We start from the raw sequence: 21795 nt of genomic DNA, 5'->3' as shown, positions 1-21795 counted from the left end.
CATCTGACACCTTCCAGCCTTGTTGACATACAATAATCTGTCTGATTTTCAGTGCAATGCTGCTTCTTTACCCATTTTGTTGTGGCTCAGTTAGCCTCCTGCCAGAGCTTGATTTACACCTCACTGTAATTTTTTTAAAGGGGAAAAATGTATCACATTTTATTTGATATGTATTACGTTTTATTGCAAGTATTAAAACGATAATCTTATCTACAGTATTACCAGCATTAACTAAGCTAACCATTCTGTACAATGAATGCTTGAAAAACCAATCAAACACCTCCTTTGGTTTACCTTTACATGCTGCTAACCTTAGATATATGTACAATCTAAGAGACACAGGGCTTTACTTAGAGAGAAACTTGAAGGGAACCTTGAGCCAAAACAATGAGGAACCAAGCCGTTCTTAAGTATAAGTTCTGAGTTTTTAATATACTATCTATAATATACTGAGGGAGAATTTACCTTAAAAAGAAATGTGACACTTAGACAGTCCTCAGACTGTCTGATGTATCTCTCTTTTTGCAGGAAAGTCTGAGTACATCTTCCTGATCATCTTCACATTCGAGTGCTTCATGAAGATCATAGCGTATGGGCTTGTGTTCCATGAAGGGGCCTATTTACGGAACTGTTGGAACATATTGGACTTTGTCATCGTTTTCATGGGTAAGATGAGCTCCGAGCTGCAGCTAGATATATCTTTTCCAGAGAACCTATCCCCTTCCTTTGACACAGTACTTTAAAGTTAAAAAATGTTCCTTTGAATTCCTTCTTTATAATGCTTATTTTTTGTTCCAACGCAGCAGTCTTGCAGTTCTGGGTGCTTATATAGCTTCATTATTTTTTCCTACAGACTCTTCACCTTTTGTTTGGATACCATAAACATGATCGCAGGAGTGCCCATGGAGAAGGGCGGGGGGTTTGACATGAAGGCACTGAGAGCGTTCAGAGTGCTGCGACCCCTTCGTCTTGTTTCAGGAGTACCTAGTAAGAGCCTGAGGAAACCAGACGTTTGCAATGTATAAAAAGACAGATGATCATGTTTTCTCACCGTCTGGCGTTAAAGCAGACGAAATATTTCCAAAAATATTTATATTTCCAAACTTTCTGAATTGTGACATGGATGATTTTTTGGGATAATTTTTAATTACTTTCTTCAATTTAAGAAGTTTGTATGCACTGAGATTACAATGCCATTCAATATTTTTAGTAAGCTCAAATGATAAGGTTTTGGCTTTGCAAGCGTCTGACACGATAAATAAAAACTTTTTCCAAAAATTACATACAAGTATAAATATTTATATTTATACTTGTATATCATATAAATATTTGTATTTATTTATGTATGAGAATGTTCAGCCATTTCACAGTTCAAGGAGGTGACAGGTTCAGTGTCCCAGAGATGAATGGGTGCAACACCTTGTGTAGTAACTCCAGAACAAATGTAAAAAAAAAAAAAAAAAAAAATGCTGACTTAAGCTGGTGAGAGAACAACGCTTATTTAAGGGCTGAGCCAAGAAGGTCTGTGTGAGCAAGGAAGCCCACAAACCTGACTCAAGTATAGCAGTTCAGTAAGGAAGAATTGGCCCAAATCACAGCAAACTATAACAAGAGGCTTAAGGAATGATACCCCAATGTCTGACTGGAGTCTTGTAGTTCAAAGGACATCCCTGTATACAAAGGAAATGTATTGACCATTCTGAATATGAAGGAGGTCTCTCATTATTCTGGTGTTTAGCAAACCCCGAAACTATAACAATCCTGACTGACTTAAACATCATAAAGTTAGTCTGATATAACATTAGTGAGTGAAAAAACGTTTTACGTCTGTAAATATGCTGTTACAGTTGTATACCTGCCACAATCCACACAGCTGCAGTGTTCAGTGAACTCACATTGCTACTGTTGATGATGATCCAGGCAGAGCAGTATGTGGACACGTATGACCAACGGTTCCCTGTTCCGCTTGCAGATAATTCAGATGGTAATTTCAATGTGTTCCAGTTGGTTGCGTGCAGACAAACCCCAAAGAAAAAGTTGGTCTCCATTTAATAAACTTTGTTTTATAGAAACAAAATTTCATGATTAGTGTTTCACATCTAAGTAGATTGAAGAGCAGGTCACATGACATCGTCAGTCTGGAAGCTGCCGCAGCATATACAGGCTCTCTTTCATTGTAAACGTCCTTGTAAGAGAGAAAAACAGATTTGTCAGATGATCAACAAAATATTATGCATTACCTTCAATACAGTTTTGGAAGCTGTGTGCAGATAGCAAGCTGCAATAAAAGATTGGCTACCCAAATTGCTGTTGCATATCTTGCTAAAGCTGCTGCTAAAAAAAATCACAGATAGTACAAAAACATTCACACTTTGATGTTAAATACCAGTAAAACGTACCATAATTGCAATTTATTGTAAAAACTATTCCTGACCATGTTGTTTCTTGTCCTTTATTGTAATATCCATACCATTTTCAGAGAGCTTCAGGATCTCAGCTACCAGAAATATCCATCAAGGGGTGTTGAAATTCATCCAAATAGGCAGATATATTAATGACATGAAGTACATGAATGCGTGGCTTTTGAACTGTTTAAATATTGCACCCAAGCAGTGCTCTGCAATTACAATATTTTACACATTAATATTATGATTACATAGAGTGAATGACTGAATCTTGTCAAGCGCTACTTTGGAGTACTAGTGAGAAAAGTTTAATCCGTCCCTGGAAACATCACTGAGCTCTTGTTTGTTTAAACTGTGATTCTCAGGCCTTCAGGTGGTGATGAACTCCATCCTCAAAGCCATGCTGCCTCTGCTGCACATCGCCCTGTTGGTGTTCTTACTGGTCACCATCTACGCCATTATGGGACTGGAGCTCTTTAAATGCAAAATGCACAAGACCTGCTACTACACTGGCACAAGTATTTAACAGGGCCACGATTGAAATAGATTACCTACAAGTCTTGATGCTAGCTTGCTTCATTTATCTCTCTTTCTTGCATCCACAGACATCTATGCAGCAGCAGAAGGTGAGCTGCCGGCTCCGTGTGCCCAGGCTGGCAACGGACGCCGCTGCATCATCAACGGTTCAGAGTGCAGGCCAGGCTGGGAGGGCCCCAACAACGGGATCACTCACTTTGATAATATTGGCTTCGCCATGCTGACAGTTTACCAGTGCATCACCATGGAGGGATGGACCAAAGTGCTTTACTGGGTCAGTAACTGGGAAGTTTGTCATCCTTGCAACAGTATCCCTGCAGCGTTCAGGGTTTCACATGTTAAATTTGTCGTGGCCGGTTGTTACGTGACTGACGGTCTTGAATTGTCTCTCAGGTGAACGACGCCATAGGAAACGAATGGCCATGGCTCTATTTCGTTCCTCTCATTTGCTGGGCTCCTTCTTTGTGCTCAACCTTGTCCTGGGCGTGCTCAGTGGGTAAGATAGCTGTCGTGATGTTTCTACTCACGATTGAGCATTCTCTGTCTCTTCGGATAAATTAACACCTTCTTCCTTTCGGTCCTGCACAGAGAGTTTACCAAAGAGCGAGAAAAGGCCAGGTCACGAGGAGAGTTTCAGAAGTTGAGGGAGCGTCAGCAGCTGGATGAAGACCTCCATGGCTACATGGAGTGGATCACTCACGCTGAAGTCCTTGATGCTGACAGAGAAGGCAAAGGTGAGCTCTCTAAAACACCTACATATTGCTTGAACCTTTTGCAGATTTTGTTTCCTTATATCCACAAGCTTCAATGTATTTTCCAGGAATCTTACGTGATAGACCAAAATAAAGTAGTCCATCATAGTGAATTAGCAATGATGCATCTTCTAGAGGGCTGTTGATAATTTCAACAGGAAACTCCACCATGAAGACCAAAAAACACACAAATTAGAGAAACAGCCCAGAGGCCAATGGTAACTCTGGGGAGCTAGAGAGCTCAGGGTCATAAGCTGACATGACCCAACATTTTTGGGTCATGTCCTCCTCAGATCTGGCTTTCATGGACAGGAACCAACAACGAAGCCACATGAGACTTTTATGCAGGTTTCCACAAATCATGCAAGATTGACAGCAATCATTTGAAGAAAGGTGATCTGGTCTACTGAGACTAAAATCTAAAGTTTTGGGCTTACATTGAAAATGTTATGTGGTAAAAAAGTAATAATAATTACACTCCACATCACCATGTTTGCATTAACCAAACCACGGTCCCCCACATCCTCACTTTTCTTCAGGAGGCACATGGCCAGCGTCAGAGTTAATGGGAAGATGGGTGGAGTTATATACAGGGCATTGCTGGAAGAAATGTATTACAGTCTGGAAGAGACTAGATGGTACAAAGATGTTCGCTTTTCAACATCACAGTTTACCTAAATATGCACCCAGAGCTACAGTGGAAAGGTTTAAATCAGAATATGATTATGGGTTAGAATGGCCTAGTCAAAGTCCAAACAGTTTGCTGATTCTCAGGGGGTCAAATATGTACATTAAACCTTTCAGATTGTTATCAGTACATATCTTTGAACACTTCCTTTCACTTAATTGTGATGTGCTAATTTTATCTTGATCTATCAAATTCAATCTAAAAAAAAATACATGGAGGTTTGAGGTTTTGAGACTCCTCAAAATTTGTCACTATTTTTCCAGGCCTTTTGCCTCTTACCAGCGGAGACTCTGAAACAGACAGCCTGTATGACTTGGAAGGAAAGAGTCGTATCATCTACTACTAGTGAGTCGATCACGCTGTAAATGTATCATTGACGGCATAGTGAATTTACAGCTGTTCAGCACAGTGACGATGGAATATTTTCATGTTTAGCCGCCTGGCCCGTCGCTGGAACCGCTTCTTAAGGATGAAGTGTCTGATTTATGTGAAAACCAAGAGCTTTTACTGGGGTGTGATGTTCCTTGTGTTCCTCAACACGCTGACCATAGCTACTGAGTTCCACCATCAGCCTGACTCCCTTACATCCCTGCAAGGTTAGCACTTCGTTTATGTGTCTCCACACCATTTACTGTAAATATTTCCTCCCACTTTGACAACTTCTGTCTCTAATCTTTCATTTCCACAGATGTGGCGAGCCGGGTCCTGCTGGTGCTATTTGTCATTGAGATGTTTGTGAAGATGTACGCTCTGGGACCCAGAGCGTATTTCATGTCCCTGTTCAACCGTTTCGACTTCTTTGTGGTGCTCTGCGGCATTCTGGAGATGATCATGTTGTCAGCAGGAGCTGTGGCTCCGCTGGGTTTCTCTGTGCTCAGGTGTATTCGGCCTGCTTAAGGATCTTCAAAGTGACAAAGTAGGTTTATTCTCTTTTAAACTTCTCTCCCAAGCAAATTTGAACCATTAAAGCGTAATCTGCAATTTCTGAATTGGTTTTGCAGGTACTGGACCTCTCTAAGCAACCTGGTGGCCTCTCTCCTCAACTCTGTTCGCTCCATCGCTTCTCTGCTCCTCCTTCTCTTCCTCTTTATTGTCATCTTCTCACTTTTGGGAATGCAGGTGTTTGGCGGGAAGTTCAACTTTGATGACCACCGCCCCAGGCGCAGTAACTTTGACAACTTCCCCCAGGCCCTGATTAGTGTGTTTCAGGTGAGGCTTTTCGAGAAGATGTGCTCCAATGCAACATAAAGACATTTGGCAATAACTGCTTTTTGATTACCTTTTCTTAGATCCTTACAGGAGAGGAATGGACCAACATCATGTACAATGGTATAATGGCATATGGAGGGCCTGAGATCCCCGGCATCCTGGTTTCAATCTATTTTATTGTCCTTTTCGTCTGTGGAAACTGTATCCTTCATGTTACACGTCAATATTATCTTCATCTTAAAAATTCAAATCACGCCAACTGAGTTTTTGTTTTCCTGAGCTCATGGCAACCAGACATCCTCCTAAATGTCTTCCTGGCCATTGCGGTAGACAACCTGGCCGAGGCTGAGAGTCTGACTTCAGCTCAGAAAGAAAAGGCGGAGGAGAAGATGAGAAAGAAGCTGCTAAGGTGAATAAAAGGACACTTTTTTTATAGGTTTTTTATATGGCAATGGGTTCCAAAGACCCCAGTTGGGGTTACTGATCAACAAGTGTGAAGTCTTCAGATACGTCAAAGAATTCAACTAAATAATCAAGTAAAAAAAAAAAAAGCACACAGCATTTTTTAAAAAGTGTCCTGTCTGGCGGTGTAGCATTAAGAATTGCTGTCTTAATGCCAAAGAAAGTCCAACAGATTTAACTTTCACAAATGGACCATTGTTGCTTTCACCGTAGTGCTCTGCTTGATTATATATGCATAAAGCTTTATTAGATTTTATTCTGGGACTATTTCGTGTTCAATGGACACAAAAACAGGAAGGTAGAAGAGAAAAAAAGAAGAGCAAACAGCATATTAAAAAAAACATTAATGATTTTAATAAAGATGGGTATACTCAATACCAGATACTCCACCATGAGTTTGTGGGTAGGAAGTTGAAAAGTTTGGAGGAATTGGGTCACAGTTGGGTGATGTATTTCATTCACCTTAATGAATTTCATTGAGATTGCTTTCCATTTTGCCCCACCTAGGTCCAAAATGCCAGAGAAAACTGACGAGGAGAGGGAGAGGATAGCAAAGAAACTGGCTGAGCAGAGAGCCAAAATGGAGGGTATGCCCACCACGGCCAAGGTTTGTACTCTCTCTGGTATCACATCACACAGTGGGGTGCATAAATATGTTTAGTCAACACTGATCTTTTTTTTCCAGCTCAAAATTGATGAATTTGAATCAAATGTCAACGAAGTGAAGGATCCATTTCCACCTGCTGATTTCCCAGGTAAGACAAAAAAGTGTTGAGGATTTTCTTTAACTCAAACATTTCTCTTTGTCAAAACGTTGAAATGCCAATGAAATAACTTTGAATCACTTTACACACGCTGTTATTTCTGCAGGTCTCGTTATTGTTCTACAGTATAAGCAAAGATATTTTCTGGTGACAAGATGTTTGGGATGTTCAGATAAAGATGTTTAGACCCTGATGCTGTTAACAGTCATATTGGAGGTCTGATCCTTAATGAGAATCAATGCAATATAATATACAGCACTACATGGTCTGCATTAGGAGTTTGACTGTGTCCCACTTAACTTACGGCGTTGTTGTCACTCCTATTCATTTAGTCCTGAAAGGAACAGATATTTTGTTTCTGGCTTCCAGCCTTATTATACTGCTCCAACACAGGGTCCACTATCATGCTGGGCTAAAGCTAGTTCACGCTCTGTTTAGTGCAGAAGTCTTCGACAGTTCAGGTAACATCATATTTCAAGCCAGTTCCACATAATTGTGTGGGGGAAAAACATTTTAAGAGAAGGTTTTTTTCTCCTGCTTCTTAAACTTTGTCTTACACTTTAAAATGTAGAGTTTGGTTAGGGGCTGATCATACCAACCATTTCATAATTCCTAATTGGGATCTAACATTTGAGATCAGATCAAATGTCAGACATTTTTAGGTTGGCTTTTTAGATGAATAACTATTAGATAAGTGAGACAGGCATCATTGTTACGTTATAGGTGATGATGAGGAGGAAGAACCTGAGATCCCAATCAGTCCTCGACCCCGACCGATGGCTGATCTGCAGCTCAAGGAAGAAGCCGTTCCTTTGCCAGAAGCCAGCTCCTTCTTCATATTCGGCCCTCAGAACAAGTAGGACTCTGACTTGCGTCAACATGCACCTTATTAAATAAAAGACACACATGGCATTCTGTTAAATATTGCAGTTAGATATCTCTATACATGTTTTTTTACAATTTTCTATTTGGTATGCAGGTTCCGTAAGCTGTGTTACAAGATCATCAACGCTTCGTCCTTCACCAACCTCATCCTTCTTTTTATCCTGCTCTCGTCCATCTCACTGGCGGCTGAAGACCCCATTGATCCAAAATCCTATAGAAACCAGGTGACATCCAAGTCTAATGCAACGTGCTTGGACAGCAGTATGATGAAGCCAACAGTTACCAGCTATGATTCTTTATGTGCATTTTTTTCCACAGATCTTGGCCTACGCTGACATCGTCTTCACAACTGTGTTCACCATTGAGATTGTGCTAAAGGTAAATCCAGTATTTAACTTATTGTATAATCATTAAAACAAATTAACAGTTCTGAAGTGAATCTTTGGAATGATAAAGTAAAGCTAACAGGAATATTTTACATTTTAGTCAGATGCAATAGAATATAGATGCAAAGGCTTTCATGTAGCAAGTTTTGATTAGCGGCATTACTGCTTATAAAATAATACAACAAAAGAGTAGATGACAATAATAGCTACTGATTAGTCTCACTGAGATACAGTTGTCCATAACAAACAACAAAAAGGCACAATCCATGTTTTTAAATTGATTTAATCCAGTACCGCTGCATGTAACTGCATTGATTTCTGTGGCAGATGACTGTTTACGGAGCGTTCATGCACGAAGGGTCTTTCTGTCGTAACTCGTTCAACATCCTGGATCTGATTGTGGTCACAGTGTCGCTGCTGTCCATGGGAATGGAGTGAGTTTTCATTTAATAATCACACTGTTGCTAATATTCTTAACATAATATAGAATGTTATGGTAAAAAAATCCTAAGACAAGCACATTAAGCTTGTTTTTTATGTGTTGTTTGCAGATCTAGTGCCATATCCGTGGTGAAGATTCTCAGGGTGTTGAGGGTGCTGAGGCCTCTCAGAGCCATCAACAGAGCAAAAGGGTTAAAGGTAAATAAAGTGCTAACATAACAAGGCAAGGCAAGTTTATTCATGAAGCACTTTTCAGTAACAAGACAACTCAAAGTGCTCTAAGGTAATAAACAGTTCTCCTCTGATAATAAATGACTGTGGTATCTCACAGAAAACTTGCACATGTAGGGTTAGAAACATGTTTTGAGTGTACAAAAAAATGACACCCCCTGTACTGAATAGTTTTCCATGCGACTGAGTTATTATCTAATGCATTTAATTTTTCAAATCTTGCGGTTATAGTAACGGATTTATTTGTAAATCTTCCTTTCTCGTTGCAGTTTTAGATTTGATCAGGTAGTTTAAATGGCCATTTTAGACTTTTCTAAACTAGTATAAGATTAATACAAGGGAACATAAGGCTGTTGAGGACTTGACTGATGAAAAACAAAGGAGGTCGACTGGGGGGTAGAGAAAACAGAGCAGAGACACAACAAGACAGACAAAAAAGCACAGAAGCACACATTGATCCAGTAATTGAGTTGTTTCTTAAGGAGCACATTGGATTAACACTTGCCTACCAAGGGAACCTAAAGCGCTTTGTGGTGAGTCCAGCCTCTCTGATGGCCACTGTTTGTGACAAAAGGAAAAAATCTGGCTACATTCTAGTAGATGTTAAAATTTCTGCTCTGGTTTTGACTAAATTTGTTACTCTGATGCATCTGGGCAACAACACGCCCTTTTCACCCAACAAATGTATCACCAGATTGTTTTCTATAAGTCAGCCATGCAGCTGTAATAGTGAATGGAAGCAGCAACAAGTCACACATTTTTATGCACAATCCATTTATGATTTACTCATAAGGATATAACAGTAAAGGTCCAACTAGATATCTCTAAACAAAATCTGATTATTTCACAAAAAGTCACATATGTAGTTTCTGAAAGGGAAATTAAAATACTGATTAATCTTTCCGCTCAGGCACAAGGAAAAAACGTGGCTGCACCATGAGTGAAAATGTGGAAGGAAATTTTAGAGAGCGGTTGTTGGTTTAATAAAGCAGATGCTATGTACTGACTGATGATAATAAATAAAAACCATGCTGAAACAATGCATCGTCCTAACTGGATGACCATTTTTCGCTGAATGGCCTGACTACTGACTCCACCTGAGTTGTCTTTGGTAGCAGTGTTTTGGTCATTTTCTGGCAGCCAAGTTTATATTTTATCATCATTCTTGGGCTCATAGATTTCTGACTCCCTGTTTGGTGGATGAGGGGAAATATGCTCCCTTCATCCGTTTACCTTCACCAACTCCTCGCTGACTTTTTGTTTTTAAAGGATCTTTATAAAAAGTAAGAGTGCTCACTCTATTCTTTTCTGTGTTCCTAAAAACAGCCACACAACAATTCACAGGCCTATTCTTGATAGGGAGGGTTTTTTTTTTTTTAAATAAAAGAACACAATTATGTTTCATTTAAAAGACAGTCCCCCTCTGAGGTTCCAGACCACACCTCACAATCCATATCTGGCACTGTCTCTGTTACTAAAGAGGCGGAGCTCTAAAGGCTCCTTAGTTGAAGAAAAACATCTGCTTAGACTAAAGTTTAATATTAGGATTTATTAATGAATCCTACTTTTTTTAAAGACATTTTTTGATTTCTTCTTTTTCGCTCAGGGGAAATGTAACATTTTCGTCATAATGTTACTTAATTATTTAACCATCTTTTGACTTAGAACTGCTCTCAGTTCTAAGTCAATTTGTTGTTTTATTTCCTCCTGTTTTTTTTTTTTGTTTTTTTTTTTTACAGCACGTGGTCCAATGTGTGTTTGTGGCCATTAAAACAATCGGCAACATTGTCCTGGTCACCATGCTGCTGAATTTCATGTTTGCCTGCATTGGAGTGCAACTCTTCAAGGTAGTTAATTTCAAAATAATCCTCAGTTAATGTCACATTTGTAAATGACTCTACAGTACGTATCGAGGCCTTTTTGCTTGAGGATTTTAATCAATCGCCAATCTCTTTCCTGCCAGGGTAAATTCTACAGCTGCACAGACCCAACCAAAGTGACTGCAGAGGAATGCCGGTAGGGCAAACAACACTGACGCACCATAGACTTAATTCATCAGAGAGTCATGACCTCCTGCATATTCTCAGGGGATACTACGTGAAACATGTGGAGAACTCACTACAAGAAACAGTTCTGGCTAGAAGAGAGTGGACGAACAGCGACTTCAACTTTGACAACGTGCTCAACGGGATGCTGGCTCTGTTCACCGTTTCAACGTTTGAGGGCTGGCCGAAGTGAGCTCAGAATACGTTTTGATTTGATAAATTGTGCTTCAAAGGTGAGCTTGTTGCACAGAGCCTCCATCTCTCATCCTTGCCCTGGTCCTTTTTTCTTTGTTACCAGACTCCTGTACAGAGCCATAGATTCAGCAGTGGAAGACATGGGTCCAGTCTATAACAACCGTGTGGACGTGTCCATCTTCTTCATTATCTATATCATTCTCATCGCCTTCTTCATGATGAACATCTTCGTGGGCTTTGTCATAGTCACCTTTCAGGAGCAGGGAGAGCAGGAGTACAAGAACTGCGAGCTGGACAAGAACCAGGTAAGGTGACGCTGAGGAATCTGGGTTTATTTTTGGTCCTACAGAATCAGAAAGACGGTATAAGATGCCTTGCAAACGCACTCGTGTTGCTTGAACTTGTCAGGGGGGCCAAACCTCTGTGTGTTTTACTGGAATTTTATTTATCAGAGCCTCACAAAAAAGTGCATGTGATTGGGAAGGGAAAATGGTGCCTCCTGGATTGTTTCACAAATAAAAATGAGCCCAGTTAGGTGTGCATTTGTGTTCAGTCCCCCTGAGTCAAGTCTTTGCCGAGCTTCTCTATGGTGATGGTTTGTTCAGCATAAATTACAGTATTTGTTCTCTGCAACACGTAGCATTTTGAATGATCGGCAAAATGTAATTTTGGTTTAATCTGACCAGAGAACCGCCTTCCTTTTTTATTACCCTACATTATTAGTGGCAAACCTTGAACAGCGCTTCTTTTCTGCTAAATTACACACAGTTAGACTGGATTATATTTTTGGTAACTTCTGAAGGCAGATGGTTAGACTTGATTTTAATAGCGTTGAAAGGACTGAATCCCAAATGCACTCCACAATTTTCTTATTTTTTATTTGTTAAAACATCAGTAATCCTGCATCACTTTCCTCCCACTTCACAATCATGCACCACTTTGTGTTGGTGTCACATTACGTCCAAATAAGATACTGTATATTCATTTGTGTGGCTGACAGTTTTATTTTTAACACACACTTCCTGTCTGTCCTGTCCCACATCAGCGCCAATGTGTGCAGTACGCCCTGAAGGCTCGCCCTCTTAGGTGCTACATCCCCAAAAACCCGTACCAGTACAGAGTGTGGTACATCGTCACCTCCTGCTACTTTGAGTACCTCATGTTCTTCCTGATTATGCTGAACACATTGTGTCTGGGGATGCAGGTAAGTCAGGGCGATGAGGCTGAAACCACAACTCATCATTATGGAAATCTTTTAGATGATCTTGTATTTTGATTTGCGTGCCAGAATAACAGGACTTGGGTTTATTTATTGGGCTTGTAATGTCTAAACTTGATCCTGAAAAATATAATTTGGGATACTGCATAATGTTCAAATTCCAAGATTTGTGTGATTTGATGGCAACATAAGCATTAGACCTGCACAATATATCAAATTGCTATTTTCCTTGCACTGTTTTTACAATATTGCAGTCGCTATGGACTGCATGGATGCAAATTTTGTAGAATATTATTATCCAAGTGCCATGAATTCACTTTCTGTATGCCAATAAGACGTATGTCCAGTTAAATGGACTCCAACACAAAGAAAACGGTCAGGACAAAAAAAAGAAAGCAAGAAAAGTCAGGAAAATATGGGTTAGTTATACAAATATTGTCATCTCAATATTCAGCGATATCATCGTAATCATATGTTCTCCAGCTTATCTATTAGGTGTAATATGACATGAAAGTGTTTGTCACACCAGCTGGCATTTTCACAAATCAGATGTGGGGTGTTGTCATATATTTGCATGATCTTTTCTCACGTTTAGCACACCTTACATAATCAGATCTAATGAAGGGATTTTGTTTTTTGTTTTTATTCGGAACAGCACTGCAACCAGTCGAATTATGTCACCAAGCTGTCAGACACTCTGAACCTGATCTTCACTGTGCTCTTCACAGTGGAGATGATACTTAAGCTAATGGCCTTCAAAGTGAGGGTAAGTACTCTGATGTGATCTGTTGTTACAAACAGATCCCCAGCAGTGAATCTTCGCTTTCAGTATACTCTTCTTCTTCTTCTGTTCTTCATTTATGCTCTCTGTGCAGGGCTACTTCGGAGATCCCTGGAACGTCTTTGACTTCATCATAGTTATAGGTAGCGTTGTTGACGTCATCCTGAGCGAAGTCGATGTGAGTATGAATTATATGTGTTTGGAGAAATGTATTTCAGATTGTTGTTGCAGGCACTATTTGCCGATGCCCCCGGCGGGTCAAAATGAGGCTTTGTCAACCGGCAGTTTGTAGAGATTGTGTTTATTTGTTAATCTGAGGTTTTCACACAGTCCTTTACCCCTTTTTGCTCCTCCGTTTTTAGAGCTCCGCCGCACTTTGTGCATCCCCTGATCCACTTTCATTACAAAGGCACAATTGTTTTTGCCATCACTCATTCCACATTTGACAAACATTGCACAGCTTGTATGTGTTGTGAGCACCTAAGAAGAGCACTTGTTCCAGTTAGGAAATGAATTACATTTTTTTGTTACACATATTGTGTCAGTTTTTAATCTTTTTGTTCCACTTTCGACACGTATTGCGCTGTGCTATCCTCGTGCACAAACTGGCCACAAATTCCCTCTGTTTCCACAAATTTCTCGAGTTCCACGTCATCGTTTTACCCACACCCCTCCATCACTCCTCCCTCTGTCCTTCATCCACCTCACTCCTCGTTTGTCTATCCTCCACAGGCCGCCCTGGACTCCAGTGGAGGACTGTACTGTCTCCATGGCTGTGCTGTAAATATCTGCACCGCTGCATGAGCCTTGCTGTGTGAGCACTCTGCTAGGTTCTCAACTAAAACACCGCGCTCTCTTTCACCTTTGCACTCTCTCTTTAGTCTGACGAGTCGTGTGTCGATGCTTCGGTTGTGTTTGTCGATGTAAAAGTGCAAATGTAAGCCAGGCCTGAGTCAGGATGGTAAATTATCCTGCAGGTTAGTTTTTAGAATTTGCATCAACACGTTTAGAGCTTAAAACTGGATGAACGATGGAACAAATGTATAATTTTTGATGCAAAGTGTTTGGATTTAATGCATTTTGCATGGTTTAAAGTCTTCAGTCTGTCCGATTTGCTATCCATGTAATTAATGCAAGTTGGATGATTAACATTACCCTTTTTAAAAGTCGTGCAGCTATCTTATCAGGCTGCCCATTGATATTTCAGCCTTGCAAAACTATTCATAACCCTTGAACTTTTACATATTTTCTCTTACTCAAACCTCAGTATACATTAGCAGGGTTGAATGCAGTTTTAAATAGTTTCATTATTAAAAATAGGAAATGTTTGGCGCCCCTTTGCATCACGCCCCTAAAAACTGTCTAGAGGCATCGTTTGCTGCAGGGGCAGCTAGCAGCTTTACACATCTAGAGAGTGAAATTTTGAACTTTGCATTCTCAGATGAACAATCGATTGAAAAAGGCTTTGTGGGATGTTTTAAACCCTATTGGGTGCAGTGTGTGTCATTGATGAGACTAAATTGCACACAGGTGGAACACAGTCTGTTCCTAAATAAAGTGACTTTTGAAGTTAATTGCTCTGGATTTTATTTGGGTGTATCAGACTGAATGGGGGCTGAATAAAAATGCCTGTGAGAGTTTTTCAGAATTTTGTTCATAACAGGTTTTAAAACAATGTAATCTTTTCTTTTTCTTTCACATTTACGCGCAACCCTGCCTTGGTCTATGCATAAAATGCAGCCAAAAATGCCCTGAATTTATGATTTCAACAAGACAAAGTGTGAAAAAGTTAAATGGGAGTGAATACTTTTGTAAATATTCAGCAAAAACACCAGCAAAAATTATTCACACAACTTCCTCTTTGTGCAGGAGACAGATCCCATGGAAGTAATTGCAGTAAGTCAATATAATCTTATTATCTATGAACAGTCGGGTTTTTGTGGTTTGCCTCTTTGAAGCAGCCATCCTCTTTTGTCCACAGGCATCTGAAAACGCCTCAGTCTCCATCACATTTTTCCGACTCTTCCGTGTTATGCGTCTGGTCAAACTGCTGAACCGTTCGGAGGGCATCCGTAACCTGCTGTGGACCTTCATCAAGTCTTTCCAGGTTTTCATAACATTGTTTTTTATTTTTACATCTCTATTTCCTGCAGTGCTTCTGTTCTGACCAGTGTGTTTTCTGTCTGCAGGCTCTCCCTCATGTAGCTCTGCTCATAGTGATGCTCTTCTTCATTTATGCTGTGATCGGGATGCAGGTACAGTCACCACTGTCACTTCTGCTGGAGACAGAACCTTGTGGATTGTTGTCATGTATCTGGATGAGGGTAGCCGACATAATGCACGTTTAATTTGCTTTGTAAATGCCTACAGATCTTTGGAAAGGTAGCCTTAGTGGACGGCACGCAAATCAACCGCAACAACAACTTCCAGACATTCCCCCAGGCTGTGCTGATGTTATTCCGGTGGGCACCTTATCCAAAATGTGAGGTAGACCGGTAGATGTTTTTGATATTTAAAGCCTGTTTCAGAGTGTCTTTGTGTACCCAGATGTGCTACTGGAGAGGCTTGGCAGGACGTCATGATGGCGTCCATGTACGGGAAGAAGTGTGACCCCAAATCTGATTTCCTGCCTGGAGAGGAGTACACCTGCGGGTCCAACTTTGCTGTCTTCTACTTCCTCAGCTTCTACTGCCTCTGTGCCTTCCTGGTCAGAAGTGGCTTTATTTACAATCCTCCTTTATTTAACCAATCATAATGTATCAGAAATCCCCCCTATAGGCGAAGTGAAAGTAGAATCTGGTGCGGTTAAAGATGCATCTTCTCTCCATCCTAATCCAGATCCTCAACCTGTTTGTCGCGGTCATCATGGACAACTTTGACTATCTCACCCGTGATTGGTCTCTTCTTGGCCCACATCATCTGGATGAGTTCAAGAAAATCTGGGCAGAATATGACCCCGAGGCCACGTGAGACTGAAAACTATTCCAAGTTTCACATCTTATATTTAGCTACTAAAAAGAAAAATTATAAATTGTTAAGAGAAAAACAAACGTCTCTCTTACTTACAGGGGGAGGATCAAGCATCTGGATGTGGTCACGCTGCTACGACGGATCCAGCCTCCACTGGGCTTCGGCAAGTTCTGTCCCCATCGCGCCGCGTGCAAGGTACACCCGCCCAGGAAGCACCGGTGTTAAATGGAACAATCTGCAGTTTAGGTTTGAAATGTACCTCCGCCATCATAATGGGCGATATTTTAATTTTGCCCTTTTAATTATTTATTTGAGAATGGTGATACAACTTAAAACCTCGAGTGTGTTTCTGCTGGAACACCTCGTTTTGTCCACGTCTCAGTCATCATAGTTGTTGATTTGAGGTGAAGTTCAAAAATCCCTGTGGGATGCACTTGTACTGCTGTATCTTTTGTCTTTAAAATACCAGAATTGCACATAACCTTATATTTTTCTGTCCAGTTACATATTTTTTAATTATTAAATCATCAATTTCTATGATAGGTTACTCAGTACTTGAGTAGCCTTCTTACTGAATACCTTTTTACTCTTACTTGCATAATTTCTTGGATGACAACTTTTTACTTTTACTTGAGTAAAAATATGTTGAAGTAGTGCTACTCTTACTTAAGTACAGTTTTTAACCACTTCTGATTAGACAGACACGCTTTGTCCAATCTGACATTGGTGGTGCTATTTTTCAAAGATTGCGCAAAAACTTTAGTCACTAGATGTGTAAAGCTGGTGGAGGCTTCCCACAAAATACTTGCAACTTTAGTAAAAGAAAGTTCATACAAAGTAGTCTTGTAGCAAAAACTCAAATCCTGCAGAAGTCCAACAGAACACCTATATAACTGGTTTGCATCCTCTGAGTCCGTGTTGATGTTGATTTGCTTCACTGCGGACATTGACGGTCACACCTTCCAGTTTAACTTTCTTTCACCGGAGGGGAACGGTTTGGGTCAGATGGTTGGGTGCCCCAGCAGGACTAATCAGGCCAGCTTCTGGAATATGCAAACCTGGAAACCTGACCCTGCGTATTTGGATTAGAGGAATTTCACATAAAGTCGAACCTTTGCACCAAGTTAAAATTCTTTCAAATATACACTGGAAAGAGAGTTTAAAAAAAATGCATGATTAAATGCTCAAAAGAGAATGAAATGTAGGTACAACGATGAGCGTTTATAAACCAAAATGTAAAGCAGAAGGCCATCGTTTGTCTTGCTTGTATCTGCAGCGTTTGGTTGGGATGAACATGCCTCTCAACAGTGATGGTACCGTCACGTTCAACGCCACCCTGTTCGCTCTGGTCAGGACGGCACTAAAAATCAAAACAGAAGGTGCAGCACATCGAAAAACCAGTCCATGTGAAAACAGCGACTCAAAATTCACCTGTTAAGATCACTTCTCTTTTTTTTTTTTGTCCTTAAAGGAAACTTTGAGCAGGCCAACGAGGAACTAAGAGCAATTATAAAGCAAATCTGGAAACGCACAAGCATGAAACTGTTGGACCAGGTCATCCCCCCTATTGGAGGTCAGTCTATGGACACAGATACTTTTTCTGTCACAAAATAATTCAAAACTTCTCACGTATGACGGATCTGTGACCTACAGATGACGAGGTGACTGTGGGGAAATTCTACGCAACCTTTCTGCTCCAAGACCATTTCCGAAAGTTCATGAAGAGCCAGGAGGAGTATTACGGCTACCGCCCGACGAAGAAGAGCGCCTCGGGTCCAGAGATTCAGGTTGCCTGAAAAAGATCTTGATCAGATTTGAACTTCCTATGTTTATGAACATGGAGGGGATCTTGATCTCAATTTCTTGCCATCTTCTGTTTTTTTCCTAGGCGGGTTTGAGGAGCATAGAGGAGGAAGCAGCTCCAGAGATGCACAGGGCGATTTCAGGAGACTTGCAGAACGAGGAAGAACTGGACAGAGCTATGGGCGAGGCTGCAGAAGAAACCATTTATCAGGTAGGAAACCCGTTTCTTAACAGACGTCGATCCTGCTTGTGGATGTTGACTTAATTTCTTAAAATCTTAGGGCTTCTAACTTTCTACATCCATAAATACAACCCGTATCAGTTTGGAAAAATAATGGGAAACTTTGACATGGAGGGATATTGACGACCTTCGCATGCTCGTGTTTATTTCACCATTGATGAGACGTTTGACCTGCTCTTGTGGTCGCCTTGCGTTGGCATCTCCAGCGTTCGCATGGTCTGTTCGGCAACCGGGTGGAGTCCTTCTCCGCCGAGGCCAGCGATCCGCAGAACTCCCAGATGACGAACCAGCGGCCCCTCCAGTTCTCAGAGAGCCAGTCTGAGTCTCCCCCCAACTCCGCCTTGGTGCCCAGTGGAGATTTTTTCCCCACGGCTGCCCCCAAAAGCAACACGAACAACAACGCCTTTGCGGAGTGAGTCCCAACACACACTGCTATCCAGCTGGATGTGCGACTGCTTGTGACGTTTGCTGTTTTTTTGTTTTTTTCTCCCCAGATTCTTCCTCGAGAGAGAAGCCAGCCCCGACGAGTTGTATAATCCCTCTGAAGATGAGGACCCAGGTATGACAAAGGACATAAGACACTGAGGGACATGGCTGCACACCCACACATACAGCACCACGCAGAGCGTCTTTCCCATTTTGTCACAATAAAACCGCAAACTTTAGCGTATTTTATCAAGATTTTAAGTGATAGACCAACACAACATAACTGTGTAGGGGACAGATATATTTCTGAAAGCGAGACGTGTGCTCCTGAAGGCCTTTTTCTTTGTTCGTTTGACTTTGTGGTGTTATTAGCAATCTTCTGTGGTGTAGTCTGTAGGAGCAGCAGCTCATCTACAGCTGTGAGGAAGCGCTTAGATCAGCGGGTGGTGGGAGACACAAGGACTCTGGCAAAACCAACCGCACTGTTGGACAATGTCTCCAACCCCATGCATGAAGCTGTTGCAGAGCTCCTTCAGTGACAGGCTGCTGCATCCTAGGGGCACAAAGGAGCGGCTATGAGCCAAAGTGGATGAGTAAAGAAAGGGAGAAGACTCTATACCGTATATAAGCAGTGGCCTTTGTGAAAGCTTTTAAATATTATAAGAGTGGCCCCTTTAAAAAAACAGAACCTTCAACATAAAATATAATAGCAGAACAAATTTTGAAGGTTTTTGTTACTCTGGGTAAAATATCGCTAATCTGTCATGTATTTACCATTTTCCAGACCTGAGACACTCCTGGAACTTCACAGTAAGGACAAACAAAACACAGGTAATATTTTCCTAAGCTCACACGTGATAATGTAATGTGGCTGATCGTGAACAGAGTATGCCTTGTTTCTTATGCAGTTCCCATACGAGCCTGACTACGGGGACAGTCTGAGCCGGAGCTCAAAGACTGCAGCCGATCAGCTCGTCCAGGAGGTAAATTATAACTAAATCTTTACTACACACTAAACTCTTTCCACCTCCTTTATGGGTCAATCTTTTAATTTATCAGGTTGTCTTGTGATAACTTCCTATTTGGTTACAAGATGACACAGGCAAGGTTTAGTTTTATTGGGTTTAGGAACCCATCGATTTCTTCTCAAAAGTCTAAAAAACTGCAGAGACAGTCGGATCTGAAATGTTATTTGTCCGAGTTTAGAGAAGGGTATACAATCTTTATGTAAAATCGAACAGGATTGTTTTTGCAGATAATAAAGTATTTTAGTTGATATGCAATATTAAGCATGCTGTTTGTAAATAAACTGATTGGTATTCATACCCTTAAACCTTTTGCACATTTTGTCACATCCCTTTCACAAACTTCTATGTATTTTACTTGGATTTTATGTGACAGGAGTGGAAGGAAAATGACTTGTTGTATTCTGATACTCCTAAATAAATCTGGTCCAAGCAATAATAAGACACCTCCCTGATGGAAGATAAACCCGTGCCTCCATCTCAAGTCTTTTGCAGCCTGTAACAGGTTTTCTTCCAGGATCGCTCTGTATTTAGCGCCTCCTTCTGTCATTTCTCTTTACTCTGAAAAAACCATCCCCTTAGCATGATGCTACCACTGCCTTGTTTAGCCATGTAAATAATTTGTTCTGGGCGGTGTTACGGGGATGGTTTTATCCCCTCACCTAGCCTCTTGCAGATGTTCCAACTTTTATTTGGGAAAAATAAAAATTAATGTTCCCCTTTACTTGCCAACTATGTCCTGAATGTTGATCCATCGCATGGGTTCCCAGTAGAAAATGTGAGAAAATTTGCAAAAGTTCTAGGTGAATACTTTAGCAAGATACTGTGTTTCTAAAGGTATCAAATGAAAATCTGTGCTCATACAGATGTCCCCTAAAAGGCTCATGAAGTGATGAGACATTTGGGTTTTACTTTGATAAATGAAATACATCCAGCATAATTTTTTTCCTCATTGACAGTGCTTATTGTTTCCCCTCCACCTCAGGCTCTAGAAAGGGGAGGTCTTGTCTCCTTGTCCAGAGACCCCGGGTTTGTGTCTGCTGCTAAGGAGGAGATGGCCGACGCCATGCGGATTCCCGTATCACAGATGGAGAGCATGGCGAGGGGCATCCTGAGCGAACGCTCCGACAGCGTCCCCTCCGTCAAAAAACGACGTCCCGTCCCCGTCCCCGTCCCGCCAGCCGTCCCTGCTGGAGGACCACAGACACCCAGCCAGCCTGAGCCGGCTGTTCGGAAGAAGAGACGTCCAATTCCCACAGTTCCCACCAGAAAGAGACGGGATGACTCCGAAGTGTAGATGTGTGTTAGTCGAGTTTATGTGGATAAAGTGACTTCAGCTCGTGCGAGTTAGTATCACTAAGCTCGTTGCCCCTTTAATAATCTGTACCTGTCAGGCTGAGCCCAGGTTGGATTGTGTACGCTAATAAACAAGAAATCTGACCAGCAGACATCTTTCAGATTTATAACTTATAAAAACATGTCAAAGTAGGCTGATTGATGCACTTCTTTACATTTTGTCCTTTACTGAGGATATCTATTCCACCGAAGGGGGACAGCTACGTGAAATGGGCTAAAGTGTCTCACTGAAAGCCTCGCTGAAGGAAGCAGGATAATGAGCGAGGGTCAGTGTATGTAAAGCAAAAAAATAAATAAATGTCGGCAGCCTTTACTGGGCTGCAGTTTACTGAAGACTGTGGGAAAGGACTCTGCTTAGAGGAAAGTTTTTGCCTCGCCGCCAGAAATGAAAAACATTTAAAAGAACTGAAGCTTCAAAAGTGACTTTATGACTGAGAATTCACTGTTTAACTGTCGGCTCATTATAACAGAGGAAACATTTTGTCTGAACCCAATGTTTTTCCTAAGTTATAGCCGGGATAAATCATTTGCTTTATAATAAATGTAGTAAAGTCACCATACCGTTATAGGTTGTGTGTTTTTCCCTTAGAATAAACCTTGAAAGGGTTTGTCAGCATACAAAGAGTATGTTGGTTTGGCTTGAAACTAAAGAGCCTCATTTTTATTCACATCAGTGAATTATAAACCAAAATGTAATTATTTTCTTATCAACATTGCCCTCTGATGTGCCTGTATCCGTCACATGCCGTGTTTTAACGTTAGTCTGAGTGTAAAGTAAATCCATCGTTACTCTTTCCTTCTGATTCTGTACCACTAAGGTTGATGTAATGCGTTAACTTTTCACCATAACCCGCCACAAAAAAAATAAATAATCCAATATGGTTTGTCTGCATCAGCATTGTTTTTTTTTTTTTTTTTTTTCCCCCAGCGAGTAAAAATAAAGAGCACTGACGTGTGGATGGTTCGGTTGCTGC

At 41.0% G+C, this 21795-nt stretch overlaps 1 protein-coding gene across 1 annotated transcript; it reads left to right on the top strand.

The window, feature by feature from the left end:
- Positions 1 to 539: 539 nt before the first annotated feature.
- LOC105928929 (dihydropyridine-sensitive L-type skeletal muscle calcium channel subunit alpha-1) lies at positions 540 to 21713 on the top strand (the record flags this gene model as incomplete). The annotated part of the gene is given in 45 exon segments (XM_036137558.1): positions 540 to 666; positions 853 to 987; positions 2771 to 2923; positions 3011 to 3216; positions 3336 to 3384; positions 3387 to 3438; positions 3531 to 3676; positions 4646 to 4727; positions 4818 to 4978; positions 5071 to 5270; positions 5273 to 5298; positions 5384 to 5591; positions 5672 to 5792; positions 5886 to 6000; positions 6561 to 6660; positions 6739 to 6808; positions 7541 to 7673; positions 7797 to 7926; positions 8021 to 8080; positions 8416 to 8522; positions 8640 to 8727; positions 10500 to 10607; positions 10724 to 10776; positions 10848 to 10994; positions 11104 to 11305; positions 12046 to 12204; positions 12875 to 12985; positions 13095 to 13178; positions 13733 to 13780; positions 14870 to 14896; positions 14982 to 15107; positions 15190 to 15255; positions 15371 to 15462; positions 15548 to 15707; positions 15839 to 15966; positions 16069 to 16165; positions 17247 to 17349; positions 17442 to 17543; positions 17624 to 17757; positions 17859 to 17984; positions 18221 to 18426; positions 18509 to 18573; positions 19225 to 19271; positions 19349 to 19423; positions 20451 to 21713. Coding segments are annotated over 45 exon segments (5247 nt in total), but the record flags the coding sequence as incomplete, so codon positions are not given.
- Positions 21714 to 21795: the final 82 nt, after the last annotated feature.

The sequence above is a fragment of the Fundulus heteroclitus genome, chromosome 1 (assembly GCF_011125445.2).
Source record: "Fundulus heteroclitus isolate FHET01 chromosome 1, MU-UCD_Fhet_4.1, whole genome shotgun sequence".
Taxonomy (NCBI): domain Eukaryota; kingdom Metazoa; phylum Chordata; class Actinopteri; order Cyprinodontiformes; family Fundulidae; genus Fundulus; species Fundulus heteroclitus.
This window is presented reverse-complemented; position numbering and strand designations above follow the sequence as displayed.